Source organism: Triturus cristatus, chromosome 12 (genome assembly GCF_964204655.1).
Source record: "Triturus cristatus chromosome 12, aTriCri1.1, whole genome shotgun sequence".
Classification (NCBI taxonomy): Eukaryota; Metazoa; Chordata; class Amphibia; order Caudata; family Salamandridae; genus Triturus; species Triturus cristatus.
Genome location: NC_140595.1, coordinates 290443988 through 290464489, shown reverse-complemented (window position 1 = coordinate 290464489; position 20502 = coordinate 290443988). Strand labels below are relative to the sequence as shown.

At 45.9% G+C, this 20502-nt stretch overlaps 1 protein-coding gene across 3 annotated transcripts in view; it reads right to left on the bottom strand.

Moving 5' to 3' along the window:
• Positions 1-20502, bottom strand: part of KATNB1 (katanin regulatory subunit B1) — a 558599-nt gene that overhangs the window by 332983 nt on the left and 205114 nt on the right. For all 3 annotated transcript variants that reach the window (XM_085640093.1, XM_085640095.1, XM_085640094.1), the window contains exon 11: positions 14558-14629. In XM_085640093.1, coding sequence (XP_085496219.1) covers positions 14558-14629 — 72 coding nt within the window. The remainder of the gene's footprint in view (positions 1-14557; positions 14630-20502) is intronic.

The window sequence follows — 20502 nt, the reverse complement described above, 5'->3', positions numbered from 1 at the left end:
CCTAGGCGTGGGTATCAATAGGCACCTGCCCTTCAGGGGTATCCCGTCCTTCAGCTGCCATTCTCTGTGACTGAGGAGCCACCTCCGCCATGCGAATGACCTGATCCCTCTCTTTATTCCCCTCAGGAAAGTATCCGGTTGGATAACCCCCAATACCATCCTCGGGGAAATGATGGAATGCTCGGTCGCAGGCAATGGTTCCTTAACTGCAGATTGACGGGACAGGGCGTCCGCCTTCCGGTTTTCCGTCCCCGGCCGATATGTGATGCGGAAGTTGAACCCCGCAAAGAAGATCATCCACCGCAGCTGTCTGGGAGAAAGGTGTCTTGTGGCAGTCATGAACTGTAGGTTCCGATGGTCCGTGTACACCGATACCACATGTCTTGCCCCCATCAACCAATGCCTCCATTCGGTGAAGGCGTCCTTGATTGCGAGAAGCTCCTTCTCCGCAATATGGTAGTTGCGTTCGGCGTCGTTGAGTTTGCGGGACATGTACGCAACGGGATGAAGCACCCCTGTGTCGTGGTTGCGTTGGGACAAGATAGCCCCCAGCGCCACATCCGATGCGTCCGCTTCCACCACGTAGGGGAGATCCGGATCGGGGTGAGCCAACACCGGCGCCTTACCAAAGGCGCTTTTCAGGGCCTCAAAGGCTTTGTTCGCTTCAGGGGACCAGACAAACTCCTTGGACTTCCTCAGTAGCTGTGTGATTGGGGCCACCAATCCTGAAAATCCATCTATAAACCGCCTGTAAAAGTTGGCGAAGCCAATGAAACTTTGGACGTCCTTCACGCTTTAGGGCACCGGCCATTCTTTCACCGCCTTGATCTTTCGTTCTGCCATCTCCTGTCCCTCTGGACTCAGCATCACTCCGAGGAATTCCACGGATGTGACGTGGAAGTCACACTTGCTGAGTTTACAAAACAGCATGTTTTCCCTCAGCTTTTGGAGCACAGCTTTGACGTGGTGTACGTGCTCCTCCACACTGGACGAATAGATGAGGATGTCGTCGATATATACGACCACGTAGATATCCAACTCCTCTCTGAATACCTCATTCAAAAAGTACTGAAAGGCTGCCGGGGCGTTGCACAGACCGAACGGCATGACGAGGTACTCAAAAAGGGCGAACCTGGTCTTAAAGGCGGTCTTCCACTCGTCTCCGTCCCTCATGCGCACCAGATGGTATGCCCCTTTCAAATCCAACTTGGTGTAGATACGAGCTTTCTTGACCTGTTCCAGAAGTACACTGATGGGAGGCAAGGGGTACCGATTCTTTACGGTTATCGCATTCAATGCCCTAAAGTCCACACAGGCTCTCAGCTCCCCATTAGCCTTCGGGATGAAGAAGAGTGGCGAGGCGGCCGGAGACTTGGACGGGCGGATGAATCCTAGCTTGAGGAGTTTATCCAGGTACCCCCGGAGATGCATGTTTTCAGGCTCCGTCAGGGCATACAGCCTGCCGCTGGGAACGCTGGCCCCTGGCACCAGGTCGATCTGGCAGTCAAACTGTCTATGTGGTGGTAGCACTTCCGCCTTCACCTCATCAAATACATCCTCAAAACTGTGATAAGCCTGGGGGAGAGCCACATCTTTTTCTGCCGCTGTAGCCACCGTCTGACTCCCGCTCTCATCTGCGTCAAGGGATTCCGTTCTTATTCCACAATGCAGGATGCAATACGGTGACGTCAGTTCGATGCGATGTGTTGGCCAATCCACAGAGGGGTTGTGTTTCTGTAGCCACGGCAATCCCAATATGACGCCATATTGGGGCGCTCGGATGATGTTAAAATCGATTTGTTCCAAATGGTTCCTCCCACATCTCATCGGAAGGACCCCCGTGTGCTGCCCGATGGGCCCCGTCACCAATCGCCTTCCGTCTACAGCATAGACGTCTTCGGGTACAGCTTTGGGAAGAAGCACTAGCCCTAGCCTGCATGCCTCGTTGTGGTCCATAAACATGCCAGTGGCCCCTGGATCCACCATGGCCACAACGGGTATCCACTGGTCCTGCACTCCCACGTGCACCGTGAGAAACAGGTGTCGTTGTCCCTTAGTGACCGAGTTGGAAAGTGAAGGGATGGATGAGTGACTCCGAGATGCCCCTTCTTTGGTCTGGGAGTCCTCTAGTTTTCCGCTGGTACGTCCACCACGGCTGTTACCGACCGGTTGGCCCGATAACGTGACGTCTTCGGTTTGGCAGGGCATTCACGTACGTAGTGGCCTTTTTTGCCACAATATAGGCACAATCCTTGTTTACGGCGTGACTCTTTCTCCGTGGATGTGAGGTTCGCTCGTATTGCGCCGATGTCCATGGGTTCTCCCTTGGATGCGGTGGAAGGTTCAGGACTTCCCACTGTCACATAGGATGGAAGGGAGTTTCCTTTTCTCCCATGATCCCCCTTTCTTTCACTTAGCCTATGTTCCAGCCGTAATACCAGGTTGATAAGGCCCTCACATGTCTTGGGTTGTGGGTCAATATGAGCCACGGCGTCCTTGAGCTCATCGCACAGCCCGTGATGGAAGAGCGCCGTCTGTTTAGCAACAGGCCACTTGGTTTCCGCAACCAGCCTTCGGAACGCGTTGAGATACTGCACCAGGTCGTTGGATCCCTGTCTCAACTCAAGCATTTCACGGTCCGCCGTGTACGAGTCAGCCCTTCTGTCGAAGACTTTCAGGAATTCCTCGCGAAAAGCACCCCAATCACATAAGATGGGGTCGTCCCTGCTCACCAGAGGTACGGCCCATTGTGCCGCGTTTCCAGCCAAATAGGATATAAGGAAAGCCACACGAGCCTGACTCATGGGGAACGCCCTTGGTTTGCACGATAAATGTAGCGCCACTTGTGTGAGGAATACCTGCACTGTGTTAGGGTCCCCACTGTACCTCTCCGGTGTTGCCAAGGGGACGGCTACCGGCATTTCCACTACTACCGCAGGGGTCTTGTTCGTGAGGGAGGTGCTGGGCGTGAGCGGGTCCAATTGGATAGCATCCAGTCTGGCTTTTACATCGGCTGTTTCTTGCCTGGAGGCAGCCAATTCAATTTGCACGGTCGCTAAAGCAGCCAGCACATCATCAAGTGTTGCCATGTCTGTTATCGACCGGGAGACAGTTAGTGTTATTAAGGTCGGATATTTTGTAACGCCCTGAACGTCTCAGGATCGTTTAACAGACACGATAATGAGAACGCAACCACTTGTGAAGGTTTAGTTATTTTAATGAAGGCAAAAATAATACAAGGAATAAACAAAGGTTATAGTCACTGGAATCCTCCAGGCTAAGTACGTTACCAGCCCACAGCACGGATGGTCCTAACCGTCCTCTGCATATACGCCGATCCCGGCGTATGCCAACAGAGGGCAGAAATGAAATGGCCGACAATGCCAATCGGTAGGCTGTGAGGGGCACGAAGAGTGTTGGGGAGAATCGAGGAGTCAGGGAAACACCCAGCCGGGGTCTCTACCTGAAGGGAGCAGCCGCTCAACCTCTTCCTCAGACTGCACCGGGATGCGGAGTCACCTCCTGGTGATGCGTCACCGATACCCCAATCACAAGCAAAGAAGACTGAACCGAGAGCAGCCGCTCGATCGATCCTGTGGACTTCCGAGTCTGTAACGCGGCAAACACCTCCTGGTGTGCGTTACAGCTGGCAGTCCCTGTATCTCTGGTCGGGCTGGGAGTTACGACTCCAACCAGCAAAAGCGCCACTGCGCTTTGACTCAGCCGAGTCAAAAAGCGAAGCTCAATGGTTATCCGGTAGAGCTTCCGGGTCCTTCACAGGTGACGATGGGGCAAGACACGGCCCAGGGAGTAACGACTCGACCTACCTCCGTTCTTGCCTTACTGGAGCACCACTCCGGAACACTGCTCTTCACTAAGCAGGTACGTCGGTGTAAACACAATATCCGACAGCGTTGTACCTCCCGGTTCCTCCCTTTATAGGGCGTGTTTTCCTTGAGTTATGAAACAGCTCTCCTGTTTACACAAGGGCGTGTTTTTCCTTGAGTTATGTAACAGCTCTCCTGTTTACATAAGGGCGTGTTTTCCTTGAGTTATGTAACAGCTCTCCTGTTTACATAACCTCTCAACCGCTAAGCATCCTGGGAGATGTAGTCAGTTTTCGCTGGTTACCGTTTTCCTCCCCTCGCATGACAGGAATTCTTGACAGTCTGCCATGTCGAGAGCTCAACGGATGGAGGTGTTGGTAATAAGCTTACCCTCCTGTATGAGTTTGTTGGCCCTGTTTTTGTATTTATCTGGGAGGTGCTGCATTATGGACTCTAGTTCATCATAATGTGCCCTATCATACCTGGCTAACAGCGAACAGCGCCTGAGTGTTGGCGATGCGCCATATGTTAGCCACTTGTGAGGCTGTTCTTTTGCCAGAGGTGTCCAAGAGTTTAGACTCTTTATCGGGTGGTGGAGCGTCACCTGATGTCTGAGAATTGGCCCTTTTCCTAGCATTGGAAACTACCAGGGAGTCTAAGGGTACTGGGCCTTTAATGTAAGCTGGGTCATCAGGGGCAGCTTTATATTTGTTCTCGATCCTGGGGTTAATAACTAGAGCCCTAACAGGATCTTTAAAGACTTCAGGTGCATGCTTAATAACGCCTTTAAGCATAGGTAGTATTGAGGTGGATCTTTGAGTGGTGTCAAATGTATCCATTAGGAAATCCTGCTCTATGGGGTCTGTATGCAAGGCAACCCCGTGGTATTGGGCAGCTCTGTGGACAAGCTGATTAAAGCCCATGGTGTCCTTTGGAGGGGAAGGCCTGGAGGGCTAGATGTCATCCTGTGGAACATTAGGGACATCTGGAGTGTTAAAATCATCCCAGGGGTCTGGGAAAGAAGGTGGACTAAGATCCCCTAGTGGCACATTGTCCAGACCCTTCCCCCATGTCATCCAAGGTGTCATCATCGTCTACTGGTGTAGGAGATGGTGTAGGGGAACGGTGTGGTGACGGAGGTGGAGGAGGGGGGTGGTGGTGGAGGAGGTGGAGAAGGGAGTCTCAGAGGAGATGTAGCAATGTCCCTCTTTTTAGGTGGTGGAGCCGGTGCAGGCGCCTCTAGGGATCTTTTCCTAGAACTAAGAGTCAATTGACCAGTTTTAGGATCCCTTATGAGAGTCTTTTGAGCAGGGTCTGGTGTGAACAGCTCTTCTGCTGGAGGTTGGTCTTTTGGTGCCGAGCGTTTTGGTTCCGTAGGCTTCTTCGGCGGTTCTGTGTTGTTTTGGTTTGGAACAGTGCGTCTTTACAGTCTCTGTGGCCTGTGGAACTTGTTTTTTCGGTTCCGAGGCTTTCCTTGGCTCCGAATCCAAGCCCTTCGGGAGTGGTTTTTTATTCGCTCCGAATGTTTTTTCGGTGTCAACGAGTCGGTGCTTGTGGGTTTTGGTGCTGTGTGCTTGGATTATGGAAGCAGCTGTAGGCACGAAGGAGGAGGAGGGCGGTTTCTGTTTTGGTGCCGGTGATTGTGTTTCGGTACAGACGGCAAGCTGACTCGAGCCTGAGCTGCCTGAAGGCTTAGTAGACTTCTTTGCCGGGCCCGAAGGCGGGCATGGGAAGCAGTCTCTCGGTGTGCACCTGGACCCGAAGGTGAAGGTGTGACCGAAGCCTTTTTTGAGGGTTCAGGGAGGGGGTCGGGGTCGACGTTCTTACTTACAACCCGCTGCGCCGGAGTGATCTCTTCAACGTCGGAGTCATCTGCTTCTGAGGCGCGGACGAGGCCTTCTTCGACCTGCTCTCGATCTGGCACGTCGACGCCCTCTTGGAAGATGTCGTCGGGGATTGTTGTTGATGAGCGAGCCATGGTTCTTTGCCCACGTCGGTCCCGAATGGTCTTCTTTGAGCGGAAATAGACACAAGCTGGACAGTCTCTGGCCTCGTGCTCTGGTGAAAGGCAGAGGTTGCACACCTCATGCAGATCGGTGTGGGGAAACTTTGACCCACATTGAGGACACTTCTTGAATGGCGTCCTTTCCATGATCGTCGACGATCGGAATCGAGGACTTCGATTTGGAGAGATGTGCGACGATTAGGGTTCGCGATCGAGACAATACCGTCGAAAGGGAGAAGGATTGCGTGTCGAAACTGGAATCAGTAACGGTTCCGAACTGGAGCGCGACAAACACATCCGAGCCCGATGGCGGAAAAAAAACAGTCTGAGGATGGAGCCGATGCCCATGCGCACTATAGTCCAAAGGAGGAGTCACCTGTCCCGTGACTTCCAAAGACTTTTCCAGGACAAAAACAAGTGCAAACATCCGGGCCCAACACCAGATGGCGATCTATGCTAAGTGTGTGATCTGCAGCTCATATGCCTCGAACATATGCTTTTTAACTTCTCTAGGCCTCTAGAGGTGGTGAAACATGGATGACTTGCATACTAATCTGACGTTGGCGGGTGGAGGGTGGGGATTTTAAAATACCAATGATGTAGAGAGTGCAGTTTTGTACTTGTAACTGTAGTTCTTCATCATGTGAATATTCATAAGACAAATAACTGTGCAAGGTCCTGAGACCACCACCGGCAAGGCCATATGGGGGGCAAAGAATTATGTTTGTATTAAACTTATTAAACTTCCATACCACAATTTCAGCAACAGTAACAGAAAATGAAAGGATAAAGTAGCCAATTTTTACAACAAGGGAATGCCTAACACTGCTATAGATTTCTGCTTTAGAAACCTCTGGCAAAGGTTTGGTAACCTGCATTGTTGAACGCTGTAACCAAATTGATCACTGCATAACCTCATGATTCAAAGATGGCAATAGTGACAGTTGCATTCAGAACCCACTTGTCCTTAACACAGTCCCAACAGTGTTTTTCTCAAAAGAAATGTGTTCAATTCAGGGACAATTCTTTCTTTACAGCCCAGTGGAACAGGACAGGCTTCCCATGAGATAGGGATCAACATTATTCCTCCCCAGTGCCTGATTCATTGTCGATTTTAACCATCAATCAATGCTGTCTGTCCCAATGACCAGGCCCTTTGGACTGTCATCTTTCTCAGATGGTATCTTGAGGGTGAGGGATGCATTGAAGAGGTTGGTTACTTCTCTGAATTGCCTCTGGAAAGCCAATCCATTAGTGTCAAGTCTAGAGCTTTGGGCAATTTTGAAATCTCCTTTCCCGACAGTCTCACGGAGCCTGAAGCCACACATTATTGGGGCATTCTCACCGTGGTCTTATATGAAATCTGGGATGAGGGACATAGAGGAAGCCATGATGGCAAAAACTAACTGTATTGCTCTCTAAGTCAAAATACAGTCTTTAAAGAAAAAATATCTCCTTTGTCTATGAAGCAGGGTCGAAATTCTCTCCTTGAAAGTAGCTGTTTTTTGTGCTTCAGTATGCAGAATGGCCCCGAGAACTACACAATCATTGACAGGATCAAAGAGAGACTTCTGCTAATTCACAGAAAGACTAACTGAAAAAGGGTACATTGGAAATATTGCTTCGCTGCTTCCAATATGTATAACATGATCAGCCAATCATCCAAGTAAGGGGAAAAGTATTTGGCTTCCTGAAAGAAATCCTTACTTGTAATCGCTACTCTCCCTTATGGGTACTATTGCTGCCATTCACTAGGTGAAGATTCTCAGGCTTCACTTGAGGTTGACTAATGGGACACTGAACTGGTGAGGTAGACTTTGTACTTAAAACTTCAGATAATTACTGTGTGCTGACAAACATTTTAAGTATCCTGAACAACTATTGTTGCAGCCAATCTACTTTTTAGACACAAGGACTTAACATCTAGCGCGCTGCATTCTGAACATGCATGCCTAGTGGAATTATTTTTTAGCAAATTTTAAATCTAGAATAAATCATAACCTTTTGCCAGGTCTTTAGTCCGCACAAATAAGTAACTAAGTATACAAGGTCTTTTTTTTTTAATGATTTTTATAGATTTTATAGAAACAGAACAAAAGCAGGGGCAACATTCTGCAGTGAAAGCCCATTTAGTGGGTGCTTTGGTTAAGTATGTAGCATTACCGAAGTAGACTCACCCACACATCGTTACCAACAGACTTTGATGGGGCTATAAAAATCTTGTTAAGATAATATTGTCAGACGCAGAGCTTCCTGAGTTTGTCGGTCTCTGTAATCGCAGGTAATGACCTGCTCTTCTTGGGGTCACTTTCCATACATCTCTTGGAGGGAAAGCCACTATTCTATTTGTACTGAAGTGTTTAGAACAATTAGAGCGTCCTAAGTTGGGGGTGTGAAGCATAAATGTTCTAATTTAGAGAACTACTTAACCAAACGGTTTAATCTTGTGGAGAAAGTGAGCTTCATTTGAGTTTAATTATGTATTCAGCGCTCCATTGCTGAAGGGTGTCACAGTTTAGTAAACCAGCAGGCTATAAGGGAGCATTCTCTTTATTCCAAAATAGAGCAATCAAATGTTTAGCCGCCCCTAAGATATGCATTAGTAGTGTCAATCACGGTTGTTCATTTCGTTTAATTGTACTTGCTTAGTGACCAGAACTGAGTGCTGGCATAGCACAGATCTGGAATCTCATTACCCCTTTGATATGTCCAAGTACCTCATTCAAGAAGGTATGGATGAGGCTGCCAGATCACCATGTGTGGAAGAGGATCCCCTCCTACCTATCATGCCACAGCAAGAATGACAGAGTGGGGAAGAGGAGGTGTAGATGCATCTATGTCATGTTCCACCTATACATAACCTTGTAGGCCAATTCCTGGTGTGTCATATATCTACACATTTGGAGGATGATTGACCATAGTGTTCATCATGCATCATCCAAGAGTAGACACTGTAGCTCCTCCATGCGAATTAGTTGATATGGCCATCTTCTTACTGGGCTGCTGAGTTGTAAGACCTTACAGATACTGGAGATCAGACAATTGGTGCCTGACCAGAATGTGAAAACCTTTTCAAAGTGCCTTAGCGGCCTACAGACAGCCAGTATGTTAGAAGGGTGGGTGGCCCAATTGCAGCTTGCAATATTTGAGGATATCGGTCCCCCCAGCCAAAAATCGGTTTTGCACTAGGTGAAAGGTTTTATGTGACCCTGATGGAAAAGGTGTAACAAGTTTCTGCATTCAACCATTGAAAAAAGTGTTCTCCTCTCATGGCTTGTGTGAAATCTGACATGGGGTGTACTGGCGTGTTTGGTGACAGAAAGGTGGTCAGGCATCCCCTCTCCATTATGGAAGCCATACCTCAAGGATAGTTTTCACAGGAGTTGCCAAGTGTTCATTCAGGGGTCGTGCTGCTATTCCTAACCAGTCCCACACTGAGCGACCAACTACTGATTACTTGCCCTTCCATAAAAAGTATGCTTCTTTTCACTTTCCCTTACCATCCATTTGGAGACTATGCGGATGAAGGCTGCCCCATAGCACTGGAGCAGGTCAGAACATATTACCACCATGGAGCAATTAACATTTTTTGGAGATGCTTGGTCTCCCCCACCCCTTCTCATTTAAGCCACTTATGCCTATTCTGTCCACGACAGAGTTGAGCGACTCTTAGCCAGTGAAACTGGATGCCTTCTCTGTATTCAGAGAAAGTAGATGAGCTGGGAGCCTCTTTCTACCGGCCCCCTCATTAAGGTGCACTAAAAGTCTGATGCTGTCACTGACCGGTCTGTGCTTGATAAAGTCAACCTGATCTAGATCATTCAGGCCAGCCATAGTGTCCTCAAAACCTTTAGTCAACACCTTCATGAAGATCTTCGTATCACTAATCAGCAGGGCAATGGGTATGTCTGAAGTCAACTGACTGTACCTTTCCTGGGTTTGGTTATCAATGCAATGCCCGTTCATGGTTGAGTTAACTCTTGAAGGGATGTAAGCTGTTGTACAGTTCCTAATGGCTTCCACACTTACAGCTGGAAGTTTTGATGTAGAACACCAGAATGGCCCTGGTGATTTATCCATTTGCAGGGATTTTGAAGACTTCTGTATTTCTAGTAGGCTAACTGGCTCTTCAAGACTCTTATCTCTATCATGTGAACTAGCAAGTTGCAACACATCCTGTATGCCTTTATGCCTTTATGTCGTTAGTCCTCTCAGCTCCTCATTGTACAGTGTTAGGCAGAAGTACCTGAAAGTTTCCTGCTTATCGTGTTCACACATGGCCCACTTCACATCAGGTCGTAGTACCTTGCAGATGCAGGCTTTGGCCATCTAAAAGCATGGTCTACTTAATCTATGAAGTACCTGGAAGAAATGTTGAAACAGCTTTTCCAAGATGAAAACTGTCCCTATTCCTCTCTGGAGGGCTGATCAAGCAGACCTGAGGGCAGTCTGGGGTGTTTGTTTCCTGCCAAATGAAGATTAGGTCAACCAACATGAAGGTATTGTGACTGGAAAATGTTACTGGAGAACCTAAAGAAATGTAGAAACTGCTTCGCCAAAATGAAAACTGTTGACTAAAGCTGAAAAATTAGATGTTCTGACAGAAAAGAACGGTGGATGTTGGGTAAAATAAAATGCTCACGGTGTTCTTAGGTCCCACTCCTACAAGCCATAAAAAAAACACTGGCTAAGAGGCAACTGCCAGTACAGTATGTTTTGGGATTGGAAACATATAGGCTTCTTAAAGGCACAGTAGCCTTTGTTTGCCTATGCAAATGCAATGCTTATTAGCAGGTGTCTAGGATTAAGATGCTGCCTTGACAAACTTATTTGGAGGATACCCTTTTTCACACTGAACATGTTAGATTTGTACACGATTATTAGAAATAAAGTGGGGAATAATTATTATGTTTATGAGTATCAATGAAGATTCTACAATAAAGAAGGAAGCATTACCTTTCTAGCTCAATGACTCAAGGCCACAAAGACATTGATTTTAGGCCCAGAGGCCCGTACCAAAGTTTCAAAATGAATGAAGTTCAAACACACCTTGTCTAGGTTGGAAAGTCACCAACTCAACACCATTTCTGGCAATATAAGCATATGAAAGTAAATTGATAGGCACTGATGGTCTCTATGGTGAATGTAGTTCATCAGAAGACAAAAAAGAATGATAATCTGAAACCAATACCAAAGGAGAGTCAAAGCCTCTAAAAATTGAATAGCCAGTATAGATGGGAACTTCGGGTCTAGGACATGAAGCCGTTCTAATGCAGGGATAGACATTTAGAAAGTGAAACTGCTCGAACAGATGGAGACAGTAGGGAATTGGAATGGTAGACTAAGGGAGAAATGCAAGGGAGGAGTCACAGACTTGAAGTGAGGTACGAGTGTGCTCGTTCCTGGTTCCCGTTAAGAAAATCTTAGCTCAGTCTTGGTAACCTGGTCTAAGCAGCAGGACATCTTTTTAAAAACAGCCTGTGGCATGGTATGAGTACAACAGCTCACAAAATAATTATAAATTTAAGACACAAAGGCTCTACATATTCAGAATGGCATATGGTAAAGATATTAAACCAATGATGTAGGCCACAAATAGTCCAATTTTATACCCTGGTTTTTTAATACAGCTACATTAAATCAGCAACTTTAACCACATGGGTTCATCTGTTAAAGTGGAATTGAATTTTAGCAAGCCAGCTGAGAGGCTCAAAGACCTACATAGTAGTGCTGCTGCGCTAACTTAAAAAGTCGATTTATGGGAAACAAATTGCTGGTCTAAAAATGGAGATCAAAACATGGTTTGATGTTGCTGGGTCTCTGGCTTTATAAGACTGAATTGCATAAAACTTCCAGGGATAGGATGTTGTTTGACAGCTTGAACTATGAAGCACTGCCCGTCAGTTCAAAGATTTGATGCTCCTGGAGATGGTGTGCAACGGGCTCTGACCGGGACAAGATGCCACTTGTGGCACTGGCTCAATGATGTTTCAGTGGACACAGTATAATACTAATAGCAGCTCCAAGGATTGGATCTTGGTGGCTCAAAGACTCAAATTCACAAAATCTTCAAAGCAAGTTGGAGTTTTCTTAAAGGGCTAATTTCACTAAATCCAGCTCGCTATGTTCAGTCTCATTGATCAGATGCTTCCTCCGGTCTCACGCTCCTCTTAGCAAACAATGCATCTAAAATTCCAAAGGCTTCTTGCACTCGCAAGCATAAATTTCTCACTAGATGGTTCTCTAATATCCCTGTGAACCCCCAACCAGAAAAACAGGTTGGTTTCACTGCTCCGCGGACATTTCCTATAGACATAGAATCTTGTTTGGAGAGAGAACAATTCCACTCGCAGGTTTCTGGTGGACCAGCAATAATACTCTGCTCAGAAATGCAGGGAAGTATGTTTTACATTTAGCTTCAAACAGATTCTCTCAGTAGAGGCATGGGGGTTCAAAGGGCATATCTAGGACTGATGGTGATCCTAAAATGATCAAATTGATCTAGCCCCAATTCTCATTATAGTGACAGTATAATGCATTTCCTGCTCAAGCAAGACCACTTGTGACAATATATTTTCAAGAGACCCATCATCTCAAAATTCAAGATCACAGGACATGTCTGTGGCCATGTGGAGCTCATTAAAGCTCCTACTAAGGGGCAGAGCAAATAGCAACTGTGAATTAAAATTCATTCAGCATGAATTTAAATGTACTGTCACCAAATTTGTGTGAATAATATTCCATAACCAAACATTTCGACATGCATACTTGGAAATTTGATTTGGTTCTGACTGGATCTCCCAATCAAAAGTCAGAAATTAAAGATTACTCTATATTTATTTTGCACTGGTTATGTTTCTCAGCAGCAGTAATATAAAACATATTTAGACTAAGATTAGGTTATGCTTTAAAAAGCACCGGGAATAATATTTATCTATTTCTACTTCTTCCTATAATTCCACTACTGGCAGTTCTTCAAGGAACTAGTGGTAGGGCAAGTCATGTAAACTTTGAAATAACACACCTTTTTTAGTATTTTTTTTTCTGTCCCTGTGTGCCAAGGATTTCATGAAACACAACTTTAGGATATTAAAGTAAGACTTACACCAAACTGGTCTTCTTTTTTTACCCAAATATAGTTAATGTATATCAATATACATTTCATTGAACTAAATTGTTCCTCAAGTTCAAAATAGAAAAATATGCATCAAATGAGAAACAAAAGATACACAAACACCGCACCAGAAAAACAGACATGCAAACACGTAGGCTATTTGGAAGGGTATATGATCCATCGCTACTGCCGACACAGCTTAGGAGGAGGGTCTCAATACCTGAATCCTCATGCAAAGACAACCCACTGCACACTCGACGGTCACATGAGTTAAGCTAGCAAAGACAACCCACTATAGACTTAACTTTCACATGGGTTTGGCTGGAGGTTGCAAGTAACCCAACTGTACAGAATACCTCTCTAATGGAAACAAACCCTAAATTGGTTAGAGAAGAAAAGCCTCTGCTGGGTAAAACATGACTACAGATTGATGTCTGCATAAAGAACAAAAAGACCAAGTAATTGGCTAACACTGTGCTATACAAAATACCCAGTACCACTACATAACAAACAATGAAGATCCCACAATGGAGGGCAATGTATACACTATTGCACTCACATTCTTGCTGTTTCTGCCATTTACTCTTAGCTCATCGCATAAGCTTTCACTGGCTCTCCTTAAGCCACTATGATACAAATACCATTGCTATTCAGATTAAACTGCAGCATTTTCCACTGAGGCATCGTTTCCAGCAGTCCTTCTGGATTCTCACACAGCTCATTTCCTTTATGCAACTCTATCCAGTCCACCTCTGAACAGCTTGCAGATTCTGCAATTTAGCTTGCATGCCTTGGAATTTTAACACTTTAACAACATGCATCTCTTCCAAGGGTTTCATCTCCACAGAACACCCTCGCTTATCACAAGTCGGACGCTTGAGACTATAATTTTCTAAATGGTGTTTGGCGGAATAGTTCTGCGTAGTACTAACCAAATTGCAAAGATAACCCATAAAAGTAACTGATATCATCTGATATGTACATTACTTTGAGAAAGAGTAACACCTGTATATTGTAACTTTTCATTTTGATAATATCAATTTAATCCCCTCAATCATCTACTTAAGATGGGCTTCTAATCCATCGGTGGTCCTCTTCCAGGAGGTTCTCAAGTCACAGGAATTTGGAACTATAGCTTCCTGTCAGAATTCACAGATTCTGACAAAACAAGAATTCACTAAGTGCAACTTAACTGTGGACTTGTATACCAGAACAAACCTTTAAGACTTCAGAAGTCTAAGATGTCAGAGTTGAACAGAATAGGTCCTCAGCTTCCTACAACTCAAAATGGCTGAAGTTCATCTAACAGTCGCACTATCAGTGAATTAAGACTGCAGGAATAAGACATTACTGAAACTAGTGCAGGCAGAGCCTTCCAAACATAGGTGTGTGTGCTTTATACCGTAAGTGAAATATCCGGTACCAGAAGCCGCAAATTTGATCTCTTTGCAGCAAAAAGAATCCAAAAGGGATATTTGTTTCTGAAATCTCATGCAGTGCATACAATCCAGAGAGGGTGTTTTTTACCATGCAGTGCCATGTTAGTAACACAAGATGACAAAAATGTCAAACGTTAGTGGCATAAAACATTAACTGTGGGGAGTCACATACCTGACTGCACTCGTTCCGCTTTCTGTGCAGCCAACAATCTGGAACTTCTCAAGATCCCAGTACCTAATTGTTCTAAAAACAAAATACACAGAAAATACAAAATGAAAATTAACAAGTATGCTAGTCACTAGGCTACAGCTTGAAACAAATGGAAAAAATTATTTACTTGTAAATCGTAGCTATGCACTCTAGGAATACTCCTCAAAATCATTAACATTAGAATATTCTCTCCTGCCCGCGGGATCCCCAAAACACTTCCAATAAATCCCAAAACACTTTTCTTTTTCTCAAATGGAAACTGCAATTTTTTTCAGGCTACAAATCCTATAAATAGCTTATTGTAGGTTACATTTTCCAAACTGATCTTGTTATTAAGCTCAATAAAAAACAAGTTACTTACCTGTACACTGTTGTTCTCCAGTATTGATATCTTTTATAGATTCACATGCTTGAATCTTCCCGTCATCATGGTGGAAGTCACACAGTAACAGTAAAATAGCAGTATCAAACCTTAGCATTGAAAAGCCCATAAGAATTCTTTAACTTTAGTAACCAATAACCATTGTTCTAAAACATCCAAACTGCAGCCAATCAGAGCTTAGACCATAGAATCTCCTTCCCCTGCAGGGCCACCATACCCTCAGATTTCGAGCAAGAGTGCCCTAGGTAATGAAGAAGTATGGAAGGTGAACCTGAAGAGGGGAGGACGGAGGGTTGCATGTGAATCTATAAAAGATATCAATACTGGAGAACCACAGTGTACAGGTAAGTAACCTGTTTTTTTTCTCCAGTATTGTATCTTTTATAGATTCACAGCTTGAATCAGAATAGCAAGCAGTACTTACAAAAACAAAAGGCCGAAGGTGGCGGGAAGGTGAACCATCCCAACATGCGATCCAAAAAACAAATCATTTAACATGAACTCACAATAGTGCATATGAATGCTAAACGACATATATAAATATATACAAAAATGGAAAAATATTCGAGAATATCTGAAACGTGTTATTAAAACAAACAAACTTATATAGTAAGGAACAGGCTTAAACATCATACCTTATGCGAATAAATGCCTCAAAGTAGCTTGACCAACTGCCACATCCGCCTTCTGCCAGGCATCCAAACAGTAATGCTTTGTGAAGGTATAGACGTTCGCCCATGTCTCTGCCTGGCAGATATCAGGCAAGGACACTCCAGCGAACAGGGCGGAGGAAGCTGCCACCTTACGTGTTGAGTGCGCTGCAGCTTTGGTAGCCAGAGGACGGCCAGCCCTCTCATGACAAAAGAGAATAACTGATGAGACCCAACAAACGATAGACGCAGGCGTCAAACCCTGACCCTTCATAGGGGCAGAAAAAGTAACAAGTAGCTGAGTAGACTTTCTGAAAGGCCGAGTCTTTTGCAAGTAGAATTTCAGACATCTTTTACTGTACAGAGAATGGAGTGCCCTCTCAGCTGGTGAAGAAGAAGGAGCTGGAAAGGAGGGCAAAATCACTGGTTCATTTAGGTGAAATGCCAAAGGCACTTTAGCAATGAAAGATGGGTTTCTCCGAAGAATCACCTTGTCTGGAAAGAATTGCAGGAAAGGCTCCATTGTCATGAAGGCTTGGATCTCACGAACACGTCTTGCTGACGTGATAGCTAACGGGAAGGCCACCTTCCAAGAGAGATACTTTAAGTCACATTTGTGAATAGGTTTCAAAAGGTGATTTCAGAAGCTGCGACAGGACAGTATTTAACTGCCATTGTACTGGAGGAGGTCTTACTGGAGGAAAAACCCTGAAAAGTCCTCTCATGAATTCCTTTATTAGTCTATTAGACCACAGGGACAAACAACTAGAATGTCGTCTGTACCTGGAGATTGCCGCCAAGTGTACCCTGATGGATGTATGCGCCAAACCAGCCTTGGCCAGAGATAATAGAGAAGGCAAAACGTCCTCAGGTGACGAAGAAAGCAGATCAAGAGAGTTTGTGGCACACCATATACAGAATCTTTTCCACTTGGCCGAGTAACATTTTATCGTGGAGGGAGCACGAGCATTCTGTGGTATTGTTTGGCATTCCTCAGAAATCTTTAATAAGCCGAACTGTGTGTGATGAGGAGCCAGGCTGTCAAGTTGAGCATGCAAATCTGAGAGTGAACTACTTGACCCTAGTTGATGGAAAGGAGATTTTCTTTTGGTTGCAAGGGAATCGGAGAACACCTTGATAAGCGAAACAGCTCTGTGAACCAGTATTGTAGCGCCCCCGCCGGGGCTATTAAAATGACACGGCAAGGTTCCCGATTGATCTTTCTGAGAACTTTTGGAATGAGAGGGAACGGAGGGAATGCATAGGCGAACACTCCCTCCTATTAGAAGTGGAAGGCATTTCCCAGAGAGCCTGGTTGAAGGATCCTGCTGGTGAAGGATCTGCAATTTTTGTTGAGAGATTTAGCGAACAGATGTAGGATTGGAAAACCCCAGCAGTGAAAAATCTTTAGCAACTGCTCGTTGTCTAATTCCCACTTGTGACACTGCCTTGTGTCTCTGCTGAGTGAATCTGCCAACTAGTTCTGGACTCCCGGCACATGCTGAACCTGAATCGATATCTTGTTGGCTATCAGCCATTCCCAAAACTGTTGAGCCAGGTTTGAGAGGGTCTGAGATCTTGTTCGTCCCTGCTTTAATAGATAAAACATGGTGGTGGCGTTGTCCATACAGATCAGGATCGATAATCTCCTGATTTTTGACAGGAATACTTGGAAGACCCAGTAAGACCACTTTGAGTTTCAAGAAATTTATGTGACACTGAGCTTCCTGAACCAACCATTTTCCGTGGACCTGCAGTCCTTGCAGGTGAGCCCCCATCCTTCCATGAAAGCGTCTGAAGTCATGACCAACCTAGGCTTCTTCATGAGGAAAGAGGCACCCAGTGGAAGATTGTCTTTGACTGTCCACCAGGACATTGCTGAAACCATCCTCGAAGTGATTGATATGACGTCCTCGAATGAGCCTTGGGATTGCCTCCATTGAGAGTCGAGGTCCTCCTGGGGAGGCTTCAAACTTAAGCTGCAATTTGGAATCAGCTGGATACAGGATGACATCATCCCTAGCATTGATTTGTATGTCCTTACTGAAACGTACCTTTTTGCGGATAGACCCGTCACTGTCATTTGCAGTCGTAGGATTCTTGGTTTTGTGGGAAAGGCTTTCGAGAGTTTAATGTCCAGAGTTGCTCCTAGAAACACTATTGACCTGGAGGGCGCATGGGAGGATTTCTCCCAGTTGATTCTGAGACCCAGGGAGTGAAAGAGTTGGACACAGGCGTCCGTCGATCTCTTGGGGGCTTGAAGCGATGGGGGCTTGACCAACCGGTCGTCTAGATAAGGGAATACTTGATGACCTGTTCGCCGTAGAAAGGCCGCCACCGGAGCCAAGAACTTGTTGAAGAATCTTGGAGGCGATTTCAGCCCGAAAGGAAGTACTCTGAATTGGTAATGGCACTCTGCCACCTCGAACCTCAAAAACTTATGTTTTGGGTGAATGGAAACGTGATAGTAAGCGTCCAGAAGATCCAGTGAAGACATATAGTCTCCTGTATCCATTAGAAGCAGAATTTCCTGGAGCGATAACATTCTGAAAGGTTGGGATTTGATTAACTTGTTCAGTGATTTTAAGTTCATTATCTGCCTCCATTTTCCAGTCTTTGTTTTTATTAAAAAGAAGTTGGAATAGAACCCCCGATTGTGCTGATCGGGTGACACTTCTTCGATTGCCTGCTTGGTTAAGAGCAACCGGACCTTCTTCTTGAGAATACGGAGATGGCGATGAGAAGTCCTTCATGGAGGCATGTGCGGAGGCTGTTGAACAAATTCTACGGTGTGACTGTGGAGAAATAAGTCTAACACCCACTTGTCGGAAAATACAAGTTTCCATTGTTTAAAGAACTTGAAGCAAATGAAGCCAAATTGAAGTGGGACTGCGGACGCAGGGGCCTGTGGAACCTTACTGTCTCTTGTTAGAGTCGTGAGTCCTACGTTCTGATTGTTGGTGTCGATCTGCTACTGGTCTATGGTAGGTCGATGTAGAGGTTTGTCGAAAAAGCTGAGAAGAGTACTGTGTATGAAAATCCTGTTGGTGATAGGGCTGGAAACGCTGTTGAAGCTGAGAGCGAGAGAGAGATTGACCTCTGCCTATGCCCTGGAAGGAAGAAAATCTTTTTTGCTGAAGGTTTACCAAAGATTTAGCTGTCTCTGTATCATTATTAATTGATTGCAAACCCTCATCCACATCCTTCCCAAATAGCAATTCACCATCAAATGGCATGTTGAGAATTTTGGCCTGCACCTCTGGTTGAAAAGCAGTAGCCTTCAGCCACCCTTGTCATCTCAGCACCACTACTCTTGCCATCTGCCTGAAGGCCGTTGACGAAATTTCCATGGCCACGTCAATCCTTTCCGAAAAAGCTTTTTCACCTTCTGACAGCACCTCATGTGCCTCCTTCTTATCTTCTGGAAAGCCGGGATGTCAGACCACATCTGGCCGTCATACCTCCCAAGGATAGCTAAGGCGTTGGAAGCTCGGATGGCAGTGGCTGACAAGGCGGAGAACCTTTTGCCGATGTTATCCAAACGGCGTTCTTCCTTGTCAGGAGGAGCTGAACACAGAGAGGAAGGGTTCGTTGACCTCCTTTGTGCTGCCTGCATAATGACCGAATCAGGCTGGGGATGCCCGATCTGGCACTCTGGAGAGTCTTCGGGGTGCCTTGTACTTCTTGTCCAACTTTGGTACTACAACTGGAATAGAAGCTGGCATTTACATTAATTTCAAGCCTTCCTACCACAAGAAGTCCACAATGGGGATGTAACGAGAGGAGAGTTGTGCAGTCGTCTTAAAATCATACAAAAAACACTCGGTTTGTTTAACGAGCATGGGACGGCCAAAACGCGTAGACCGAGCTCTAGCAGATCGTGAAACCCGCTGATATCTGCGGGCCGAGAGTCAGCTGAGGGTGGAGAAGGAGAAGGTGGAGTTGGGATCTCATAGTCATCCCACTCGTCGTGGATATCCTGTTCCAAACGTAATTCTGCCACCTCCAACTGCTGGTCACCATCATTTTGACTTTGCGCAGGAACCTGAGCAGGAGTTGTTACAGTGCTGCTCTTCTGCAGCGGAGGTAGAACCTGCAATGCTGGAGTGGAGACTTCCTGAGTGGAAGGTGGAGGAGCAGAATTTGCTTCTGGAAATCTTTTCTAATAGTCATTGAGCATTAGCTGGAGGCGAGACACCAACGAAATGGGGACGTTAATGAAGGGTTCCTGAGTTTGATCTTCCTGATCCTCATACGGTCCAAACGATGGGAAGCGGGACGTTCCCTATCCAAAAAAGAATAGTCTCCATCCAGATAAGTGGATCTTCATCCTCTGAGTCCTGGCACTTAACTTGCAGTTGCGAAGGACTGTAAGCAGGACCGAAGGGTTCATAATCTTCAGACTCCTGAAATTCTAGGAGGCAGGCAGGCAGGAGGCAGAAGAGAAACCTTTGGAAAATCCTGCACCAGTGAAGGTGCCGGTTTTAGAAGCAGACCAATCTTCACCCTCGTCGAAGGGGTTGTCAACGGGATCTCCGAAGGGATCGGCGAAGGAAGAATAGCTGTCGACAGTGAACGAACTTGCTGAGCTGACGACGGTGAAACTCTTGTCGACAGAGATGGCCTAACTGCGATCGACGATGGTAAAACCATCACCGCTGTCGTTGACGCCGCCGTCGTCTTGACCAGCGGCGTAGTAGGTGTCGCTGACAAAACCGTCGACGGAACGCCCACAGGAGCAGAGCCAGCCAGAGAAGAAGCCTACCCTCACGGTCCTTAAGGGTTTTTGAGGAAAAAGTACGACAGTACTTGCACGCTCTGGGCTTATGCTCTGGGTAAAGACAGTAGAGGCATTCTTTATGTGGGTCCACAGA